Source organism: Xenopus tropicalis, chromosome 3 (genome assembly GCF_000004195.4).
Source record: "Xenopus tropicalis strain Nigerian chromosome 3, UCB_Xtro_10.0, whole genome shotgun sequence".
NCBI classification, from domain to species: Eukaryota; Metazoa; Chordata; class Amphibia; order Anura; family Pipidae; genus Xenopus; species Xenopus tropicalis.
In genome coordinates this window covers 46,481,550-46,501,631 of record NC_030679.2, presented here as the reverse complement: position 1 = coordinate 46,501,631, position 20,082 = coordinate 46,481,550, and the positions used below count along the sequence as shown (strand labels likewise).

At 38.5% G+C, this 20,082-nt stretch overlaps 1 protein-coding gene across 1 annotated transcript; it reads left to right on the top strand.

The window, feature by feature from the left end:
- The first annotated feature begins 2,921 nt into the window (after positions 1-2,921).
- On the top strand, positions 2,922-18,598 carry LOC100492955 (hexokinase-2). Its single transcript, XM_002936949.5, has 14 exons — positions 2,922-3,474; positions 3,985-4,101; positions 6,094-6,193; positions 6,280-6,436; positions 7,464-7,604; positions 8,315-8,616; positions 8,702-8,850; positions 9,844-9,963; positions 12,172-12,267; positions 12,409-12,508; positions 13,673-13,859; positions 14,995-15,138; positions 15,717-15,950; positions 17,858-18,598. Exons 1-14 carry the CDS (start codon positions 3,280-3,282, stop codon positions 18,000-18,002), a joined length of 2,187 nt encoding a protein of 728 aa, XP_002936995.4. The 5' UTR covers positions 2,922-3,279; the 3' UTR covers positions 18,003-18,598.
- The last annotated feature ends 1,484 nt before the right edge of the window (positions 18,599-20,082 follow it).

Below are 20,082 nucleotides of genomic sequence, written 5' to 3'. Positions count from 1 at the left end.
TTACTAATTATTTTGAGTTATTTGCGGTGGATCAAACAGTCTTATGATAAGGTTCTTAATACATTTTATTTCAATTTTTTTTTAAATCTTTTTTTCTTGTATTGCTTCTGTTTGTCTAGTGCTTTGGATATTGGTGGCTTTCTTGGTGTGTACAGCATCTGGTATTTTCACTTACATTGAACAAATGGATCTGATTTTGGAAAATGTTTCTTTACCAGGAGGCTAAGCCTACTGTATGTGCTAAAACAACCAACATCCCACAGCCTAGAGCACAGCCCATTCATACATTAATGCTGAGATACTGTGCCAGCTTTCAGCAGCAGGTGGTGAGTCCAGGCTTTTCAATGGTGTTCCCTAAATGTACTGAATTATCTGCTAAATTCCATACATTAGAGGGCTTATTTATCAATTTCAAGTTTGTGAATTTGAGTTTCTTTTTCTAAATCAAATAAACTCACATATCGCATGTTCACTCATTTATTAATAAGGAAAACTTGTTTGAATAAAAAACTCAAATATCTCTGATTTTTTAAGTTTACGAGCTCATAAAACTCAAAAAATTTGCCTATGACAACTCACATTAACTTCTATAGAAACTTGCAAGCTTTTAGATGGCGAATTTTTACATTCAAGTTTTTGTTTTTTTTTCCACTTAAAAAATACCAGACATTCGAGTTTTCGAACCATAACTCAAATTTGAGTTATTTTGGCTCAGAAAACAAAATCAAATCAAGAAAAAAAATCAAACTCGACCATTGACAAATCAATAAAGCGCCCCCTAGCAATACGACTACACAAACATTTTTAAAACTGTACAACAAAATTACATAAGATCATTTCAAAAATCACATTTTTAAGATAATTCATTTACAATAAAATAAGATGTGTAGCATTTTACACTGTGTTTTTGCATGTGTGTGTGAGAAAAAACTGAGTTTATTTCCTGGTGTCCTGCTCAGTTATTCCAGCGTTTGATATAAACCATGTTATAAAGTGTCAAAATAAAATGGATGATGAGGTCAATAAAACTTTCTTAGTAGGATATATATCTATTTACCTCTTTGACTTTGTCCTTAGAAATAGGTGCAGCCGATCTGGGCAAAGTACAGGTTTTCTGTGCTTTGCTTTCATTTCAGTGTATTCCTTGTGCTGTTTGCAGTTGCTTGTCCTGCTGGATCACAATGTCATATGCCTGTTTTTTTCTGATATTTCAGTAAAACTGTCTGAGCTATGCTGGCCCCTGGAAAGGAACATGCAACCTCTGGACATGTGGTGGGTAAAATAGAGTAGCTGCAATATGATTTTGCATGATTTTGCATTTGTTGTATGTTTATGTTTGCGTATATATATGTGTGTGCGTGTGTATTGTGGGTGCAAATAAAATTCTAATTTCATTCATTAGTTCTAATCTCATTCATCTTATTCATCAGTATGCATACATGCAAGCCACAGCCAGATGCAGTACTTGGGCCGCAGTACTTGGGCAACAGGATTTCCCACAAAGCCCAATCAATATCTGATCAAACATTAATCACTGAGGGCAAAAGTAGCCAAGGTGGCAGCTGATGTATGGAACATCAGCAATGGTGCTTAACCCAAGGCTAAAAGAAAGCAGTGCTCTCCACATGGATTAGAACCCATTACCTAAAGGAAAAGCTGTAACTTCTCTTGAATAAGACTTGTACATTTTGCTGTACAAGGCCATTTTGGTTATTTCTATTCCCATGAGCGTAAAAATGCTTTCTTTCAATTTAATTGTAATTCAATTGCAATTTTATTAATAGCTGTGTGTTTGCTGTAAGATATAATGGGGCAGATTTAAATCAATAAGAAAACATTATTTTTAAGAAAGTTGTGCAAAATAAAATGTTTTTTTACAAACATGGAGCCCACAATTCAGCACAACTTGCAAGCAATTTACCAATGCAAATGTGTCAGTTTCAGATTGCTGAATTGGGCAGCGACAACAAGAGTTCACATGTAATTTGCTACACTGTTTTGTGTACTGTACTTTGCATCTTGTATGAAATTCATCAAGTCAGGCTGAACCAACAGATTGGTACCAGGCTCAAGTATCTTTGTAAATGGATTTGCTCTTTGCAAAGAGAAATGGTACAAAACATCTAAAGTGCACACATTCTGTAAATGTACCTGCAGTCACATTCTATATATACTATATATACTACTAGTGACTGTCAAATAATATTATCCCAGCTGCTGGAACTTTAACCCTGTGTAACACTTTGCTTAATTCCTATGTGCAGCCCTTCTGTCTGTCCAATGAACAGCTGACTGCAGTTAAACGTCTGATGTTGGACAACCTAAGGGATCCTCAGAAGCAACACACACCTATAAAGTTTCCTATGAATGTGAACTTAATTCTTGATGGCACAGGCAAGTAGAAATCAGTGTCCCCACTTCAATAGTGCTCTACTTGATATTTAAATGGTGCAAAAGAAAAATGCTGTCCTTTCTTGGGTAAAGGGCCTGCTTTTTGTTTTAAAAATTGCAACCTAAAACCCACATAATGTGCCATTTAGCAGATTACTATTGGCCAGGGAATATCCCCTTACTTTGTGCTTACTTTTCCACATTTGCAGTCTTGTTTTGCACATTCGAATACCTTTAAAGGAAGTGTAAACCTAGCTCAAATTCGACACCCGCTAGCTCTCCAAAATGGGCAAGCTTAATTACATATGCAGGAAGAAGCTTTAAGCTGAGCTGATGCTACAGGTTGGATTATAAAATTCTGATACTAATTGTGCTGGTTTTCAGAGCTGACTAGTGATGAGCGATTTTTTTCGCCAGGCACGGATTTGCAGAGGAATTCTGCCATTGGCGAATTTTTTTGTGAAACTTTTGGCACGAAATGCATGGTCACGTCAAAAAAGGCATGGTCCCGTCACAAAAAGGGTCCAGTCATGTCAAAAAAGTCACATGCTTCAAAAGTTGCGCGGTACCCACATTTCGCAAATTTTTGCAATTTTACTCATTTTTTTTGCAAAGCAAAACTGGACAGATTCACTCACTAGTCATAACATGAGTAAAATGGGAACAAATGGGAAGAGATGAGTCTTATTAGAGGATCAACTGGACCTCTGGCCCTGAATGATTTGAAGAATTGTACAGTACAGCTGCAATTGTACAGCGTTGCTTCAAGAATCTGTCTGTATTGTTGCTAAACTGCAGCTCACACCACGCTTTTTAACCGTTGACAATATGCTGTAAATTGCTGCAGTTGCAATTCCAAAATGCTACTGGAATAAGAGTAAGGTAAGGATGGTTATTTGGCTCAGAAAATCTTGCATAACCCTAATGCTTTCCTTTTTAGAATGTGGGGAATACTTGGTGTTGGCTTTGGAACAAAATAAACTACAAATTTTTATGGTGAAATTAGATGTTTGTAATGAGCCACAGACTGAAAGTGAAGATTTCAACATCCCAGAGGAGATAGTTAATGGGACAAACAAGAAGGTAAGTAATAATAATCAATGAATCATGGGTTAGAATAATGTTATAGAAATGCCTGGGAGGGTTTGAAGACATGTACAAAATAATAGAGGTATCGGATCTCTTATATGGAAATCTGATATCCAGAAAGCTCTAAATTACAGGAAGGCCATTTTACATAGAGTACATAAACCTGTATTGGTGGCAAAACAATCCTACTGGGATTATTTCATATTACATGTTTTTTATTAGATTTAGCGATCCTAATTATGAGGGAAACATCCCTTACCCAGAAAACCCCAGGTCCCAAGCTTACCAGATAAAAACTTTCTGTGCCTGTTTAATACAAAAAGTCAGTCATAGGAGGTATCAGCATTAAGTACTGCCTTGTCTGTAAGCTAACACAGGCACTGGCATCCCTGCTTTTTTAATGAACAAGTGTGATATGGTCAGATATGGAAAATAGCCAGTGTAAATGGAAAAATAATATGTAATAATCCTGTATAATCTATGTAGTACATTTGATTCTTTCAGCTTTCTGATTACCTTGATACATGCTTGGTCAGTTTAAAAAAAAAAAGAAACCTAAATCAGGAGTTACCCATTGGCCTCATCTATTTATTTCCACGTGATGAAGTTGACCTGGAACAGGTAAAACAAACATGTTTTCTATGTGCTTTTATAGTCTATATAACGTCATATTTATACTTGACACAATATTAAGCATAACAGCTTATGCTCACATCACTAGGCACACAAAAGGCACAATAGTGAACTGGAAAATAGTTGGTAACTGTGTTTCAAACTACAGCTCTATATAGACATATTTGTAAATTAAAGGACAAGGCAACCCAAATTCACTGGGGGAAAGGAGGTGCCAATATGATAGGTAGTGCCATAAGAATCAAAACAAGTTGGTAAGTAGCCTGGAGATTGGTTCATATTTAAGTTACCTTTTGGTATGTTGTAAAATGGCCAGTTTTAAGTAACTTTGCAATTGGTCTTTATTATTCATTTTTTATGGTACTTAAATGATTTGCCTTTTTCTAACTCAGCAGCTTTAAACGGGTGTCACTAACCCCAGCAGCCCTAAAAACTATTGGCTCGTGAGGCTACAGTTTTATTGTTATTGTTACTTTTTATTACTTATCTTTCTATTCAGGTCCTCTTCTGTTGATATGCCAGTCTCTCATTCAAACCACTCCCTGGTTGCTAAGGTAATTTAAACCGTAGCAACCAGATAGCTGGTGAAGCCCCAAACCGGAGAGCTGCTGAACAAAAATTTAAATCATTATAAAACTCTCAAATGATAAAAAATGAAGAGCAATTGCAAGCTGTTGTAGCATATTACTCTCCACATCATACTAATAGTTAACTCAAAGTTGAACAACCCCTTTAAGTGTTTAACTGAAGACCAAGTATAAAGGAGAACTAAAGAAGCAGAAATGTTGTACATTATGTTTTGGGCTTCTGTACCGGCCCCAGGCAACCTCAACCCTTTAGCAGGGAAGATCTGTGCCCCAAAGATGCCCCAGTAGCTCCCCATCTTCTTTTCTGCCGATTCCCTGCACATGCTCTGTGCTGCTGTCAGTAACCTGAGCTTAGGGGCCAACTTATAATATACTGTATATATAGAATATAAATCTCACAATACAAGGCCAATTAGTAATACAATCACATTTTCATTGTCACTACATGTCAGCTCTAGTGATGAGCGAATCTGTCCCGTTTCGCTTCACCATAAAATTTGTGAAACAGCAAGAAAATTTGCAAAACGGCGGAAAATTTGCAAAACGCATTTATCTCACGATTTTTTTGTCGCCCGCATCTTCTTGGTCGCCCGCGTCTATTTTTTGTTGCCCGCATCTAATTTTTACGGAAGTTTCGCTAAACAATTCGCCAATGGTGAAATGCGGAAATTCGCTGCGGATCCATGCCTGGCGAAAAAATTCGCTCATCACTAGTCAGCTCTTAAAACCAGCACAATTAGTATCAGAATTTTATAATCCAACCTGTAACATCAGCTTATATGACAGGCAAACCTTATTTTCTGCTTGATAATTAGCGACAACCCCTAACTTAGCTTCTCAACAGCTGCCAGAGCATAAGCATGTGAATGTCATAGACCCTTTCCAAGAGGGTGACCCCCTGTGACAAGTTTGAAGTTCTGGATCATTGCTTTTACTGGGATGCTGAAACTTTAGGCTGGTGCAGTAAGTCCAGTATATTAAAAAAATGGCATTTCGATCCATATTCATTTTTAGGGTTTAGTTCTCCTTTAAGCAGAGCTGAAATAAATGATACCCATCTCTTTGTTCCCAACTGTAATGCCTCTGTATGGTGCAGGAACATCATGAGTATGATTTAGCCTCATCTGCCTCATGAGCTTTTACTTTTCTTTCACCCTGTAAAAGTATATGCATTAAAAAATGCATAAATCAAATCTATACTTCAAAATATCAAGCACAGCAAATGGTCACAAATTACGGCAAACAAAAGTCGCCAGATGAAGGGCAAATACACAGAAAAGGAATGAATTACAGGCCCTCAGATTTTTCATTGACACATTGATGGACGCTATCACAAGGAGTGATAAATGTTTATGTCTTTCTGCGATGTTTAACATTACCATCATTTCCATAGCGTTATCCTGCTGGTCTGATCACTACTGTTAATGATGCTGTTGCTAAAATGATGAGCTGCAGATACAGAGAGCCTGCCTGTGAAGTTGACCTTATTGTAGGTAAGATAAATGATCAGGATACAAAGATGTACAATGGAAGGTGAGAAGGGCTCTTGGAACAAACTCAGTGGTTATTTCCCTTGCAGATACTGGTGGCGTCTGTTACATGGAAAGAGAAGGTAATTGCAGGACATGCGGGAAGGTTGAGTGGGGGACACTTGTCAATGATGGGGTGCTGAGCCACCTACAGACAGAATATAATAAACAACTAGTCAGTGATGCTCCGACTCCTAGCAAGCAATGGTGAGTAATGAAATGAACTATAAGGAAGGCACAATTGAGGGATATCTAACACTTTAGCAGAATTCGGCTTGAACTGCCAATGAAACTTTAAAGGGAAACTAGTCTTCTTTTCTTACATTTAGGTGAATGTGTCATGCTGATACTGTTGCAGGGCTAAGCTACTTGTGCATTGTGTGCTGGTAGTAAATTTGATAAGATCAGCTTTTGCTTTACTTAGCCTTGAAGTGCTCCCACTACACACTGTGTAGCTAAAAACAAAATATAAAATAGGCTGTACCAGTCCAGTAGCACAGAGCAGCTTGGCCTGATGGAATCTGTGGCATGAGCAACCAAAAGAGGCCAAGTATTTAGGGGCAGGCCAATCCGACTAGGCACCCTAGGAAACTCGGTCTGCTATAGGCTATAGGTTAACTATACATTTTTAAAATAAAAAAATAACATTTTCGTTTATTAAAATTATTTTTTTATAATTAATTGCAAATGGCAGATATAATTTTTTTTCATACATGTCCCAGCTGAAAGATATCATGCTTTTATTGTCACTGGAGTATTTGTACCGCAGCATGTATTTATTATGAAACATTGGGCCAGATTCAGTTTTGGGAGAAAATTGTGTTTTATCAAATGAAAACTTATGGGTGAAATTCAGTTTGGAATTAATTCATTCCCACTTTTTTCCATAGAGTTTTCATGTGATAAACATTGAGATTTTTTCTCATTGAATTGCACCAGGTTTTATGAAAAAATCTGGAATTGAATTAGGAGATGAGCTTTTGTCTTTAAATTGAATCTGGTCCTAAATGTGATATTCACTCTGCTTCTTGGAAAATAGAAAATACAAGGAAGGGGGTTTGTAGAACACTGTGAGGTAAATTAAGTTGTAACCACCCCTCCCCGAGTTCATTATAAACTTATATACATGATAATACTGCCTTCGGCTCAGTGCATTGGCTTGTGTGTGGCCTGCATTAACACCATGCATCAAGGGCAAACCCACCTCTGAACTGAACTATATTTTCCCAAACAGTTTTAACAAGATGTCGACTCTCAGTCCCCAGCTGCACGGAGCAGGACTTGCTGCTGTCATTGACTGGATGTTAAATGAGTGCCCTGCAAGAACAGGCATTACAGTGGGTGTAAATGGGCAACTGTACAAGACTGATCCCAAGTGAGTAGAAAGCAAACACTGGGGCATCAATCATTTTGTACAATGAGTACTATGAGTATAATGCAATATCTCTGGCTGCTATGTGTAACTGCACTGGTGCAATATAGTGTCAATGTTAGCATATACTGTATGTATATATATATATATATATATATATATTTTTTTTTTTTTATTTTTTTTTTTAATGATTGTGCACTTTCCATACAGTACTGCAACAACATAAACAGATCAAATATTTTACCAGAACACCAACAACAAATTAAACTCACCTAACTAAACTATACTACTTACAATTACATGCACTTAAAATTATTTGTGGCTCTTCAATTATTTCACAGTGGCAACATGTGAGAGTGGTTTGAATGAGAGATTGATATATGAATAGAAAGGGACCTTTTTGGCTGCTGGGGTCAGTGACCCCCATTTGAAAGCTGGAAGGAGTCAGAACAAGAAGACTTATTATTCAAAAAGTATAAAAAATGAATACCAATTAAAAAGTTGCTTAGAATTGCCCATTCAATAACATACTAAAAGCTTTACAATACAGTTTCTTCAAGAATGGACAGTGGAAATGGACTGACCACCCTATATATTTGATATAGTCTATATGAGGAGGAGAACCACCCTAAAGACTTGTGCACCATCATTTGTTTAACTAAGATCTACTGTACATTATGTATGATTTGCTTTTCTGTATACTCTACTCCCAGCTTCAGCCAGTGCTTCCAGAAGACTGTGGTGGACTTGTCTTTAGGTTGTCCTGTGACATTTCAGGCACTAAGCTATGGCCCTGAGATAGGCACAGCCTTAGTGACTGCAGTAGAGAAAAGAAGAACAAAGATAGAAAAGATAGAGAATTTACTGAAACCTTTGCAAATGTCAGAGAAAATCTTACAGGAAGTGCAGGCACGAATGCGCCAGGAAATGGAGAGGGGCCTAGAGAAAGAGACACATCAATGCGCCTTCCTCAAGATGCTTCCTACTTATATTTGCTCCAAACCGACAGGAAACGGTAATGCATCTTATTTTGTATCAAAGAAAAGAAGTGGAATCCCCTTCATCAGTCACAGTCTTACAAACACATTTTTGTTCTTTAGAAACTGGAGAATTTATAGTACTGGAACTTGGAGGGAAAAATATGCACATTGTCCATGTCAGGATAGGAGGCAGACCGGAAGAAGAGAGATCACCTATAAAGGAGACATATACTTTGCCACAAAACTTGATGAAAGGAACAGGGGAAGAGGTTAGTGTGTGAGAGATTCCTACTCAGATTATACTTTAATATTATACATGATACACAGTTATACATGATACACAGTTATACATGATACACAGTTATGAGTGATACACAGAGGGATAACCTTGTGATTTAAAGTTCAGTAATAAACCATATGATTATAAAGCTCATTCAAAGAGTTTTTCTAATATTGCTGTTTAGCAAGAAGTAGAAAAGGCTTTAGTGTGCATAAAAACCAGATTGCATGCCAAATAAGTTCCATGGGTCTATTAAACCAAGGAGCTGACTTTTAGGGGCCTATTTGCTGAAGGTTGATACACTGCCATAACAATAGAGAAAGTAGAACCCATGGTTGCAGTGGAGCCCAGGGGACAGAGAAGCCTCTACAGTTCAGAAAATCCCCCCTCTATGGCCGCTCTCCTATCTTGGTGGGAGGGGACGGGGATGTGAGCGGAGGGCAGTGCTAGTTGGGAGGGGAGTTACAACACTGGGTCAGTAAGAAATAATGCATACAATGTGATCTAAAATAGGGAGTTATTTACATAAGGTATTACCTACACTCAGATATTTTCACCTAGAACTTTACCTACCTAAGCTAAAATCAGAAAAATAACACAAATATGGCCAGATTCAACTGTGGCTGAACAACTGACAATCAGCTGCTAATTTCTATTAATATGTAAATGAAGTTTTACAGCACAACTAAAAGAGGTGTGTAATGACGATTTATAAAATAATGTAAGGCAGAATGTACTGATACTGTGTGATATACATTTTATTATTATTTGCGGTAATAACGTAATTTCAAAAAACTTGATATTAACACTAATTTTGTGATATCCCAAAAAATAATGGGCAAAATGCATTCTGTAATTTAGCTGCCTTTTGTAAATATATACCCTATTATAAATAATGGCTATCGCTTAAATCAAGGCACCTACAGTATTTAGACAAGGCTTTGGTTCTATAAGGCACTTTCATTTTTGTTTCCATCATCAGCTTTTTGATCACATTGCATCTTGCCTACTTGATTTCCAAAAAGTCCATAATTTGGGAGGAAACAAGATGTACCTAAGCTTTGTGTTCCCCTTTCCTTGCAAACAGACTGCCCTGAATCAGGTGAGGCACTTGGGTTTGTCATACAGGGTGCGGCTGAGTTAAACTGTCTAAGGGTGAAGACACACTGAGCTACTAAGTAGCAGCTACTTGTCATGGTTACTAAATGCAAGAAAATGCCCTGCCATAGACAATACTGAGAATTGCCTCTGCTAAAACACACATAGAGACAATTATCAGTAAATGATCAGCATTGTCTGTTTTAGTAGCCATGCCAAGTAGCTGCTTCTAGTAGCTCAGGGTGTCTTCACACTAAGGGCTCTGGCACACGGGGGAGATTAGTCGCCCGCGATAAAACTCCCTGTTCGCGGGCGACTAATCTCCCCGAGTTGCCTACCCCTGCCATCCCACCGGCGAACATGTAAGTCGCCGGCGGGATGGCAGACGCGGCGGCGCGATTTCGCGCAAATCGCCGAAAAAGACTCGCGAGTCTTTTTCGGCGATTCCCTGAAATTGCCCCGCCGCATCTGCCATCCCGCCGGCGACTTACATGTTCGCCGGTGGGATGGCAGGGGTAGGCAACTCGGGGAGATTAGTCGCCCGCGAACAGGGAGTTTTATCGCGGGCGACTAATCTCCCCCGTGTGCCAGAGCCCTTAATATTTTGTTTCAGGTTGAGGCTTAGGCACTGAGCCACTGTATACACTTGACTACAGATTTTATCGTTTAAATTAACTTTTAGTATGACACAGAGGCAGATTTACAACAATTCTAAATTTTTTTCTTTCTTAAAATTCGAATAAACTAATTTCCAGAAATGTCTGACATTTACTAAAAAGTCTGAACTGGAAAAGTCACAAAAGTGCAACTTATTTTAATTGAAGCACCGAAACCTCTACTTTTTTGAATTATTGCACAAAAAACAGTGTCAAAAACCCTAAACCTCTAAAGTTTTGAAGCTAGAAAGGATCCTCCAGGGAAGTGAGGGGACATCTACCATTAACTTCTACATGATCTTAGCAAGTTTTAGCTGGTGGATTTTTAGCCATTTTTACAATCTTGAAAAAGTTGCAACTTTTTTTTCTGCAACTTTTAGTGCTAAAATTCTGAATTGGTGAAAAACACACAGACATTGACATGTTGAAAGAATTTACAATTTGTTTTTTTTTTCATTTTCTATATTTTGTGGTTTTTCAGTTATTTCACTTTTTTATTCAGCAGCTCTCCAGAATTTCTGGTTGCTGGGGTCTTGTTTACCTTAGCAACTAGATGTGGTTTGAATGAGAGACTGGAATATAAACAGGAGAGGGCCTGAGCAGAAAGATAATAAATGAAAGGTTACAAAAATAATAAAACTGTAAGATCACAGAGGAATAGTTTTGATTGCTGCTGGGGACAGTTACCCCCATTTGAAAGCTGAAAAGATGCAGAAGAGAAAAGCATATAATTAAAAAACTATAAAAAATAAATAATGAATGCCAAATGCAAAGTGTATAGCAATAGAGCATTCTATAACATACTAAAAGTCAGGGTCGGACTGGGGGGTGCAGGGCCCACCGGGGCTTCTGCCTCAGGGGCACCCCAACACCCTCCGATCCCCTCCCTCAAGCATTCCTAAAAGGAACTTACCAACGGCGCCCACTGGGTTTTTTCCCGGTACCCCGGCAGCCCAGTCCAACGCTGCTAAAAGTTAACATCAAGCTGAACCACCCATTCAAAGTGGCTTAGAGATACCTTTGCAATAACGGATTCCTCCAGAGAGTGTGGTTCAGGGGCAAAGTACTAACCTGAATCCTGTGTCTACTGGTCCCTTAAAAAGGCAAACAGAGCCGGGGTAGGCTAAACCCTTAACACTCCTTTGATGGGGCTAAATAGCTGCCCTTACTAAATAAGCTATCTGTGCTCAGCTCTCCTAGAGGGTGCTATTAAATAGTTCTGACTGTGCTGGCTTGTTCTCATTCACGGGCCCTGTCCCCGACTTCAGATGATAGGTGATTCTCCTTACTGGGGCCTTATGCCTCCAGGCTCAATGGTCTGATGCCTGAGACAACGGCAGCCAAAGAGGAAGACACTCCTCCTTACAAGACACTATATAGATCTCCAAGGGGAGTGGTCAACCAGGGCTAAACCTATTAAGGATAGCTTAAGAACTGTAACCTGAGTGTAGAGGGCTCTGCCCTATAACAGTACAGATAACATAAGATAGGGATATGAAGCCATAGGGCACTTAACCCTATGGGTCCCTACAGTAACTTAAGTAATTTTCCCATAGGGTTGTCTTATTAAATGGACCAAAGGTTTTGCAGCATCGGGCTGTGAAGAAAAAAACGTGGTGGAACTTCTAGAAAGAGCCATAAAACAAAAAAGGGTAAGTGCTTTGCATAACATTGGCATGTATTTGAAAAGTAGTGGCTTTCTAGTTAGAGCTTGGCCTTGCAGAGGTTTAGTGCATCTGTGGTGTATCAGCATGTCTGTATTTTCATAATTTATATATATATATATATCATAGGAGCTGAATATGACTGTAATTGCTCTGGTCAATGACACTACAAGCACCATGATGGCTGGTTGCTCTAAACATAATAGTTGTGAAATTGGACTAATTGTAGGTAAGTGACAGGGGTATCAGACAGGTTGGTATGTTCACTCAGAGTTGGCATATTTTCTAAGGAGCTTATAACAAACAAAAGTCATGAATAACTTTGATAAAATATTAGCGTAGGTTGCGCTCGCATCTAGGGGGAGGGAGAAGGTTTGTGCACGCGCATTTTCTTACACGGCGCCATGTTGGACTAATTTAAACATCCAACATGGCGGCCGCAATAAGCAAAATATAGCGTTTATTAAAGTCAGAGCGTGCAGACAATATACGGGCTATGAAGGTAAAAAAGGTAGCGATCAGCTCCAGGGACAAGAGGCCTTTCTAGTTATGGGGTCGCACTTTTAACCCTTTCCTTCTCCTTTAAAGAGCAAGGATAGGTAGAATAACTGGGGTGGCAAGTTGTTTGGCACCCCCTGTGATTCTAGTTTCCTCTCAGCACCGTGCTGCCATATTTTCAGGTGCACCAGCATCCTCAGAGCTTGTGCACATGCAGAACAGAAATGGGAGAAAAATTTCTATACTGTGCCAGCGCTGCTCCAGGGTGTGCAGAGAATACTGGGGCACTGGAAGATTATGGCAGCACACACCCGAAATGAACCTCAGGCCGTTGAATTTCTGGAAGAAGAGGAGTGTCAGCCTGGGGTGTGAAGTAAGCAACTCACTGGTGGGTAACTAACAAGGAACCCCCAGTAATTTTGCCTTTCCTTGTCCTTCAATGATATGACATATGTTGTAGTTTAAAATTGTGTATTTTGAAAAATAATGTACAATGATGTATAAAAATGTCAAATATGATCATAGTGGCCCTCGATTACTTCTGATATCCTTATATTGTCCAAAAGTGGGTACATTAATCCCTATAAAATTAAGAGCTATACATACTTAGAGGATAAGTGAGAACACAAGCTATGTTTTAACATGTTCCCCTTACAGAGGAAATGTATATTTACCTGAAAAGACTAGATGAATTCAGTTCTTGCCCCAGCCCTCCAACAAGGGAACTATAGATAATTCTTTAAACTACTGATGCAACATTTCTGCCGCTCCATTTGCACAATTTTTCCATTATGAGTTAAAAAGACGTGAAAGAGTAGGCTTCATTTGCTATTTTTCTTGGTTAATTTTAGTACATTTTATCTGTTTGTTGATTAAGGATGTCCATTATCCACAGGTACAGGAACCAATGCATGTTACATGGAGGAGACAAAGAACATACAGATGGAAATGGAAAATATGTCAGGACAAATGTGTGTTAATATGGAGTGGGGCGCCTTCGGGGACAATGGGTGTTTGGATGATATTATCACTGACTTTGACCAGGAAGTGGATGTATCTTCAGTTAATCCTGGGAAGCAAAGGTTAGTTAAGAGAAGTGCCATACTACACTTTAGCCTATGTAGCCTACTGCAGCCATATCTGATTTCCTCTGGTTGGTTATATGCTCTCAGTTAATAGGCCCACCTCACAGGGTAACTTCCTCTGCCCCTGTGCTACAACAATAGTGTAGAGAAAGAGAGCTTTCAGTGTTTAGATCCTAAAAGTTTACATTTGAGTTTTTTGTGTTTTTTCTTCACTTAAAAACAAAGTCCCATTGCATATCTCTAAAACAAAAGGAATGTGCCTTCAAAATGCACTTTTTGTGCTGCTTCAGTTACAAGTTTTTGCTGGCACCGTTCATTCTGCTGGCTGCTTTTTGAGGTTACTCAGGAAACTCTGTGGCACTGAGCTCTGTAAGATGCCAGCTAATTTTAATAGGCAGCCAATGGCTGGGCAGACCTGATAGGGAACTGTAGCTCATCTTTCCCTGTATGAGCTGTGATTTGCTGCCTACCACCTACTGTGTTTCTGGGGTAGTTCTGTTAGGATATGTACATCACTTATTTGTAACACATCTATGAGGATCACCAATAAAGGTGTTTTTTTTAAGGTAATAATTCTTTCTGACTGAATTTAAATCATATGTTACTCATCATGACCTTCACAATTAAGAAAGATTTTTTTAAAATGCTTTGCATCCCCTGTAATGTACAAGGGAAGCATGAGTGACTGCTACAACATACAAGTGTGGCAAGTGCGGGTTCTGCAATTGTCTGCACCATACAACAGAAAGACTGAACTTCTTAGAATCGTGGCTCTAAAACTGTTCCCCCTCCATGGGGGCTCAGAGCATGGGCTGGTGGGGCCTAAACCATTACGGTTATCCTAGATACTCTTTTAAGCTCAGTTTAAAGGTTAGTTAGAGCAAGATTTGGTGTGAATACATATATGCTGCCCTAGATATTCCCGCAACTATAGCTCCATAGTTGATACAATCATTTTGCATACATCCTTATTTCTGGTATGAGATAAAAGGCTTGGCCAAATCTTGCTCCTCACTATTAATTGCAATAACAAGTGCCTTCATGCAGTTACTAGTGATCTGCTCCAAAACCCCACAATAGGCAGATGGTTTTTTATTGAATTCAATACATATTTGATCCTTGATATCTCCAGGTTTGAAAAGATGATCGGTGGAATGTACCTGGGGCAGATTGTTCATCGGGTTCTCATCGGCTTGGCTCATAATGACTTCTTATTGAGTAACTTGGAACCAAGAGAAAACTTACTAGAACTTAAACACCTCTGCTTGATTGAAGGGTACATGGGTAGAATTATAGAGGGATTAGGAATTATGTGCTAGCTGTCTCCTTTGATCTCTCCTGCTTACATTCTTTCCTTTCATAAGCTAAAGGTCTGTTTATTTTTATTTTTAGGAAAAGCCTCCAAACACAACTAATTTGGTCGAAGTTTTAACTTTCCTTTATTCCTTCATTCCCCACCAGTAATCACAAATGACATTTAGTGCCAGATCAAGTTCTATTTGCACCTAAGGCCCCGCTCTGAGTCATCCCAGTGCTTTCTCTACTGCTGAAAACTTGCAAACACACACCCCAGCTTGACGCATGGAAAGAGAAAGGATTCAGTGCTGTGCTGGAATGAATCGTTCCACCACAAAAAAAAACAAAAAACAGATCTTACTCACTTTCATAAGCAGTACACATTGCTAATGATCATAAAGAGTTAACAATGTTACTAAATTGCCCGCTATATGTTTTAACAGCTTCAGTTTTCAAAAAGAATTGCAGCAACCCTTTTCCCCCTTTACTCATTGTTATTATGTGGGATGGTGAGTTGGATTTTTATATCAATCATGTCAACTTTTATTCTTTATAAAGGGATAAACTCAGTTTGGTAGAAGTACGTTCAGTACTCTTGAAGTGTGGCCTTAACTGCGCGTTGGATGAAGTAAAGATGGTGAAGATAGTGTGCCGCGCTGTGTCAACACGAGCTGCCCAGTTGTGTGCTGCAGGGGTTGCTGCTGTGGTGGAGAAGATTAGAGAAAATCGTGCCTTAGATCATCTTAAAATAGCTGTTGGTGTCAATGGACCTTTATACGAGGATCATCCAAAGTGAGTAGTAGTATGTACATTAGGGTACACCAGTTAAGCATGTTGGATCTTACTCACAGACTGAGAATGAGAAGGTGGGAACTTTTAAGACCTGATTTGCAGTTTAAGATGCTAACACAAGGATCAAATAGTTTTAAAAGAATTATATTGCAGAATTAAATACCCCTATCAGCAAAACTGATACAAGGACCTTAGGTAGTATTATGATTGCTTTCCAGACAGAGCTGTATTTCCATCCAGTGCCGTCCTAGGCACTGGATCAGACCTTCACCCCTTTGGAAACCAGTGCACATACAGTATGTGCATGTGATGATGGCCAAAGGAAGAGGTACTCCCTCAGTTCCACTGTCAGATTTACCCACAAGTGTCCTGCAGCAGGTGGGGAATTTTTTTTTGTAGCCATACCAGCACTAGACAGACAGCTGACTAACCCTACAAACCACTAAGGAGATATAGTGAGGTCATTACCCTTATGTTATGGGTAGGTATAATAAATGTATTCCTTCAGATCAGTGCAGAGGTGCCTCTGTATGACAGAAGCATTATATAAAATTTTGTGGGTACAAATATCAATGGTATTGCCAACAAACTGCACATAAATAATTACTTTATCCTGATTAATCAATTGCTATTTGCTTAAGAACCACTGGTGCCTAGCATATAATCTATTCTAAAATGTGTTCTGTATTACCAGCCTCAATACCTTAAAGGAATTGTTCAGTGTGAAAATGAAACTGGGTAAATAGATAGACTGTGCAAAATAAAAAATGTTTCTAATCTATTTAAATAGCCAAAAATGTAATCTATAAAGGCTTGGGTGGGCAGATGTCTAACATAATAGCCAGAATTCAACTTCCTGCTTTACAGCTCTCTAAGCTGTTAGCAATTAGTAACCAATTAGTGACTTGAGTGGGGGCCATATGGGACATAATTGTTTAGTTGCTAACTAGCCCCCTAAAGTCACTGACTAACTAAGCGGTTAGAGAGCTGAAAGCTGGAAGTAGTGTTCTGGCTATTATGTAAGACATCCACACACTCCAGCCTTTATAGATTACATTTTTGCCTTACTAACTATAATAGAAATATTTTTTATTTTGCTCAATCTATTTATTTTACCCAGTTTCATTTTTACACTGAACTGTTGCTTTAAAGGAACACTATATCCCCAGAATAAATACTTAACCAGCAGATAGTTTATATCATATTAAGTTGCTTATACTGTACCAAATTTGAATATATCTATCAGTAAATATTTCCCTTTACATCTTTTGCCTCAGGCCACCATTTTGTGATAGTCTGTATGCTCCCCCAGAGATCAGCTGACAGGAAATAATGCAGCTCTAGGAAGTAGTTTTTTTTTAGGAAAATTTTCTATTTAGGATTACCTAATAGCACATACTTCTAAAAATATTATATTTATGAAAATGGTTTATTAGATGAAGCAGGGTTTTACATATGAGCTGATTTATGCAATATATTTTATAGAGACCTACATTGCTCAGGGGTATAGCTTTCACTCAACCTAAGTGTAGGAGGTTTATGTGTTGTCACTGCTCCAACACAGATAGACAGGCAAATGGGGACTCTATGTATGCTATATTATGTGCTGTTCTTTAAACCAGATCCTATACTTACCCAAAATGAACAAAGCATACTATTGTTTATTTTTAGCTTTACAGACTTTAAAAACATGTTGGACCTACTGGTATATTAACACTGAGATGACAATCTACATACCTGTCCGCACCCCACCCCCCCCTGTAATTCTGTGACAACATGGGGTATTTCAGCTTCATAAAAAATCGACAATTCTATATAAAGTGGTGTTAAACACGTGTGCACTGTATTGAATGACAGAACCAGTATGTGCTCCCTGTTAATGAGTGCATTATTTTATTCCCACACAGCTTTAAGGATGAAATGGAGAGCACTCTGAAGAAGCTTGCACCTTGCTGCACTGTTACATTCGTGCAATCAGACAGCAAGGGGAAGGGAGCAGCTCTCATTTCCGCTGCAACCATTAATGCTCAAACAAATCAGTCCACAAAATGATCTTGTGTCAACAATCGAGGGATGCAAAATAGCTCCCATTCTGCAGATTACCATGATCAGAAATAACACTTGATGTGCAAACCTGCACATCTTCTCAGGATCTTCTGGCTTCATTGATCTGTTCTTTCATCTCGACTTGTCACTCCATGAGTGCCCCTTCTTTACAATGGGTTTGGGTAGGGGAACAAAACCATAATTTTTTCCAACTGTTATCTGTTCAAACCGGTGCCAATAAAAATAAGACCAGAGGGATAATCCAGTTGACCAAGGAATGTCACTGCTAACTGCACTCAGTAATGACCAGACTTTGAATCCTACTGCCCAAGGACTAAACATTTAGTTATACCGAGTTTTTCCCTATATTTGGGTAGATGTTAGCACTTAAAATATACTGTAAATATAATTTTGCATTGTGTGCTACAGATTTACTTTATTCTTGTATACCATGGGATTTGCATGTACAAAATGTAACACTCTACATGTATATGCTAGAAGTACATGGCCTGCATCCTTTGTATAGCACTGAAATACATAACTATAAATAAAACAAAAGTTCATATATTTCTTTGCAATTGAAACCTTTATATTAAATAGCATTACCATTCTTCTTTCTTCTTCCACAACACTGTACAAAAGAAGGATATACAAAGATACAGGTTACAAACAAATAGTGACTGATACAGTGGGGCTGGACAAGTTTAGGAGTCAGCAAAGGGAGGCATTTAGTTTAACTTTTTTTAGTGTACTTTTTTTTTGTTTATACTGTTTTTTTTGATTATCCTAGAAGTGCACAATATTGTTTTAAACCATCTCAGAGCTGTAGACTATTAAAATCAATGATACTGGTGAGAATTTCTGGAGTTAAAATAAGTGTAAAATATGGTGTTAGTTGTAAAGTTGTGTATTTGGATTCACTTCAAATATTCACCATCATTTTACTCCTTAGAATAATGTCAACAGGACAGCTTCAGGCATAGCAGATACTTGTGTAGAAAGTGGTAGAAGTTTACTCTGTTTTACATGGTTCAGTTGTATAGATATCCCTTTTATTTCACACAGCTTTATAACTACACACGATTTTAAACAAATAATTTTAACTACACTTTGTTTACTCACTTTCATAAACCTGGCCTTTACTGTATCATTAAGGCATGCTCAACTAGATAAGGAAGGGCCACATTTATAACCAAAGTATAATGCTTTCCATTAATTATTTGGCAGAAGGGTTTGAACATCTTCCCATCAGTCTACCCAGCATGCCTGAGAGTTGCCATACCTTGTTCCACCACAGTAAGTGTAGTAGGCTAAATTTCTGTATAGGGACTAGTTGACTGTGAAGCAGCAGTAGAAGATTCAGTGGTGAGATCCAGAGCCCCCATAAGGGTAGATAGGCAGAAACTCTGGTAGGGGCCAATTCCAAGCAGAAGGGTTAGACAGCTGTGACAGGCATGGAGCTTCATACTTAAGGAGCAGAGTTAGAGGGTTTTACAGACAGGCATATATACGGTACCTACAATTACTGAAGGCAACCCTTGGGTCAACCCCAAGCAATATTGCCTTATGCCTTATGTGGGATATAATGTATTGAAAGGTCTAGTAAACCATAGTATACAATAAAATGCTTTTTTTGAAGAGTCATTAGAAAATTCCAACTAAAAGTGCCAGCCAGAAGGAGCAGGTGGAGTTACTGACTCTTACCATACTGTTTGTGGCTGCTGCTTCTGGAATCTTAGACATAAGGTTTACAGGGGCACCACCATGCAGAGGCCTTGCACACTATATGCATAGACAGTAGAATATACATGTACAAATGACCCCTTCAACAGTATTACTTTAAATGGAAATCTAATGCTGGGCCATATAGCTCATGTACTTTTAACCACAAAAAAAGACTGATGGAGCTAGATTTTCTAACCTTGATTAATCACATTTCTATTTATGGCATAAATATCAACTAGCGGTGAAAAATCATCAAAGCCTGGAGTTACCCTTTAGTTGGGAAATAATTCCTATAATGGCATTATTGCATTTATGGCTAGCTATACTGAACCAGAGGATGCAGAGTAATGTTGTTCCTAAC

Excerpts from the sequence above, each read along its gene's own strand:
- LOC100492955 (XM_002936949.5), top strand. The coding sequence starts at position 3,280 with ATGGTTATTTGGCTCAGAAAATCTTGCATAACCCTAATGCTTTCCTTT. Across the intron at positions 6,437-7,463 it reads CCGACTCCTAGCAAGCAATG|TTTTAACAAGATGTCGACTC; the intron begins GTGAGTAATGAA and ends TTTCCCAAACAG. Across the intron at positions 15,139-15,716 it reads CACCTCTGCTTGATTGAAGG|GGATAAACTCAGTTTGGTAG; the intron begins GTACATGGGTAG and ends TTCTTTATAAAG.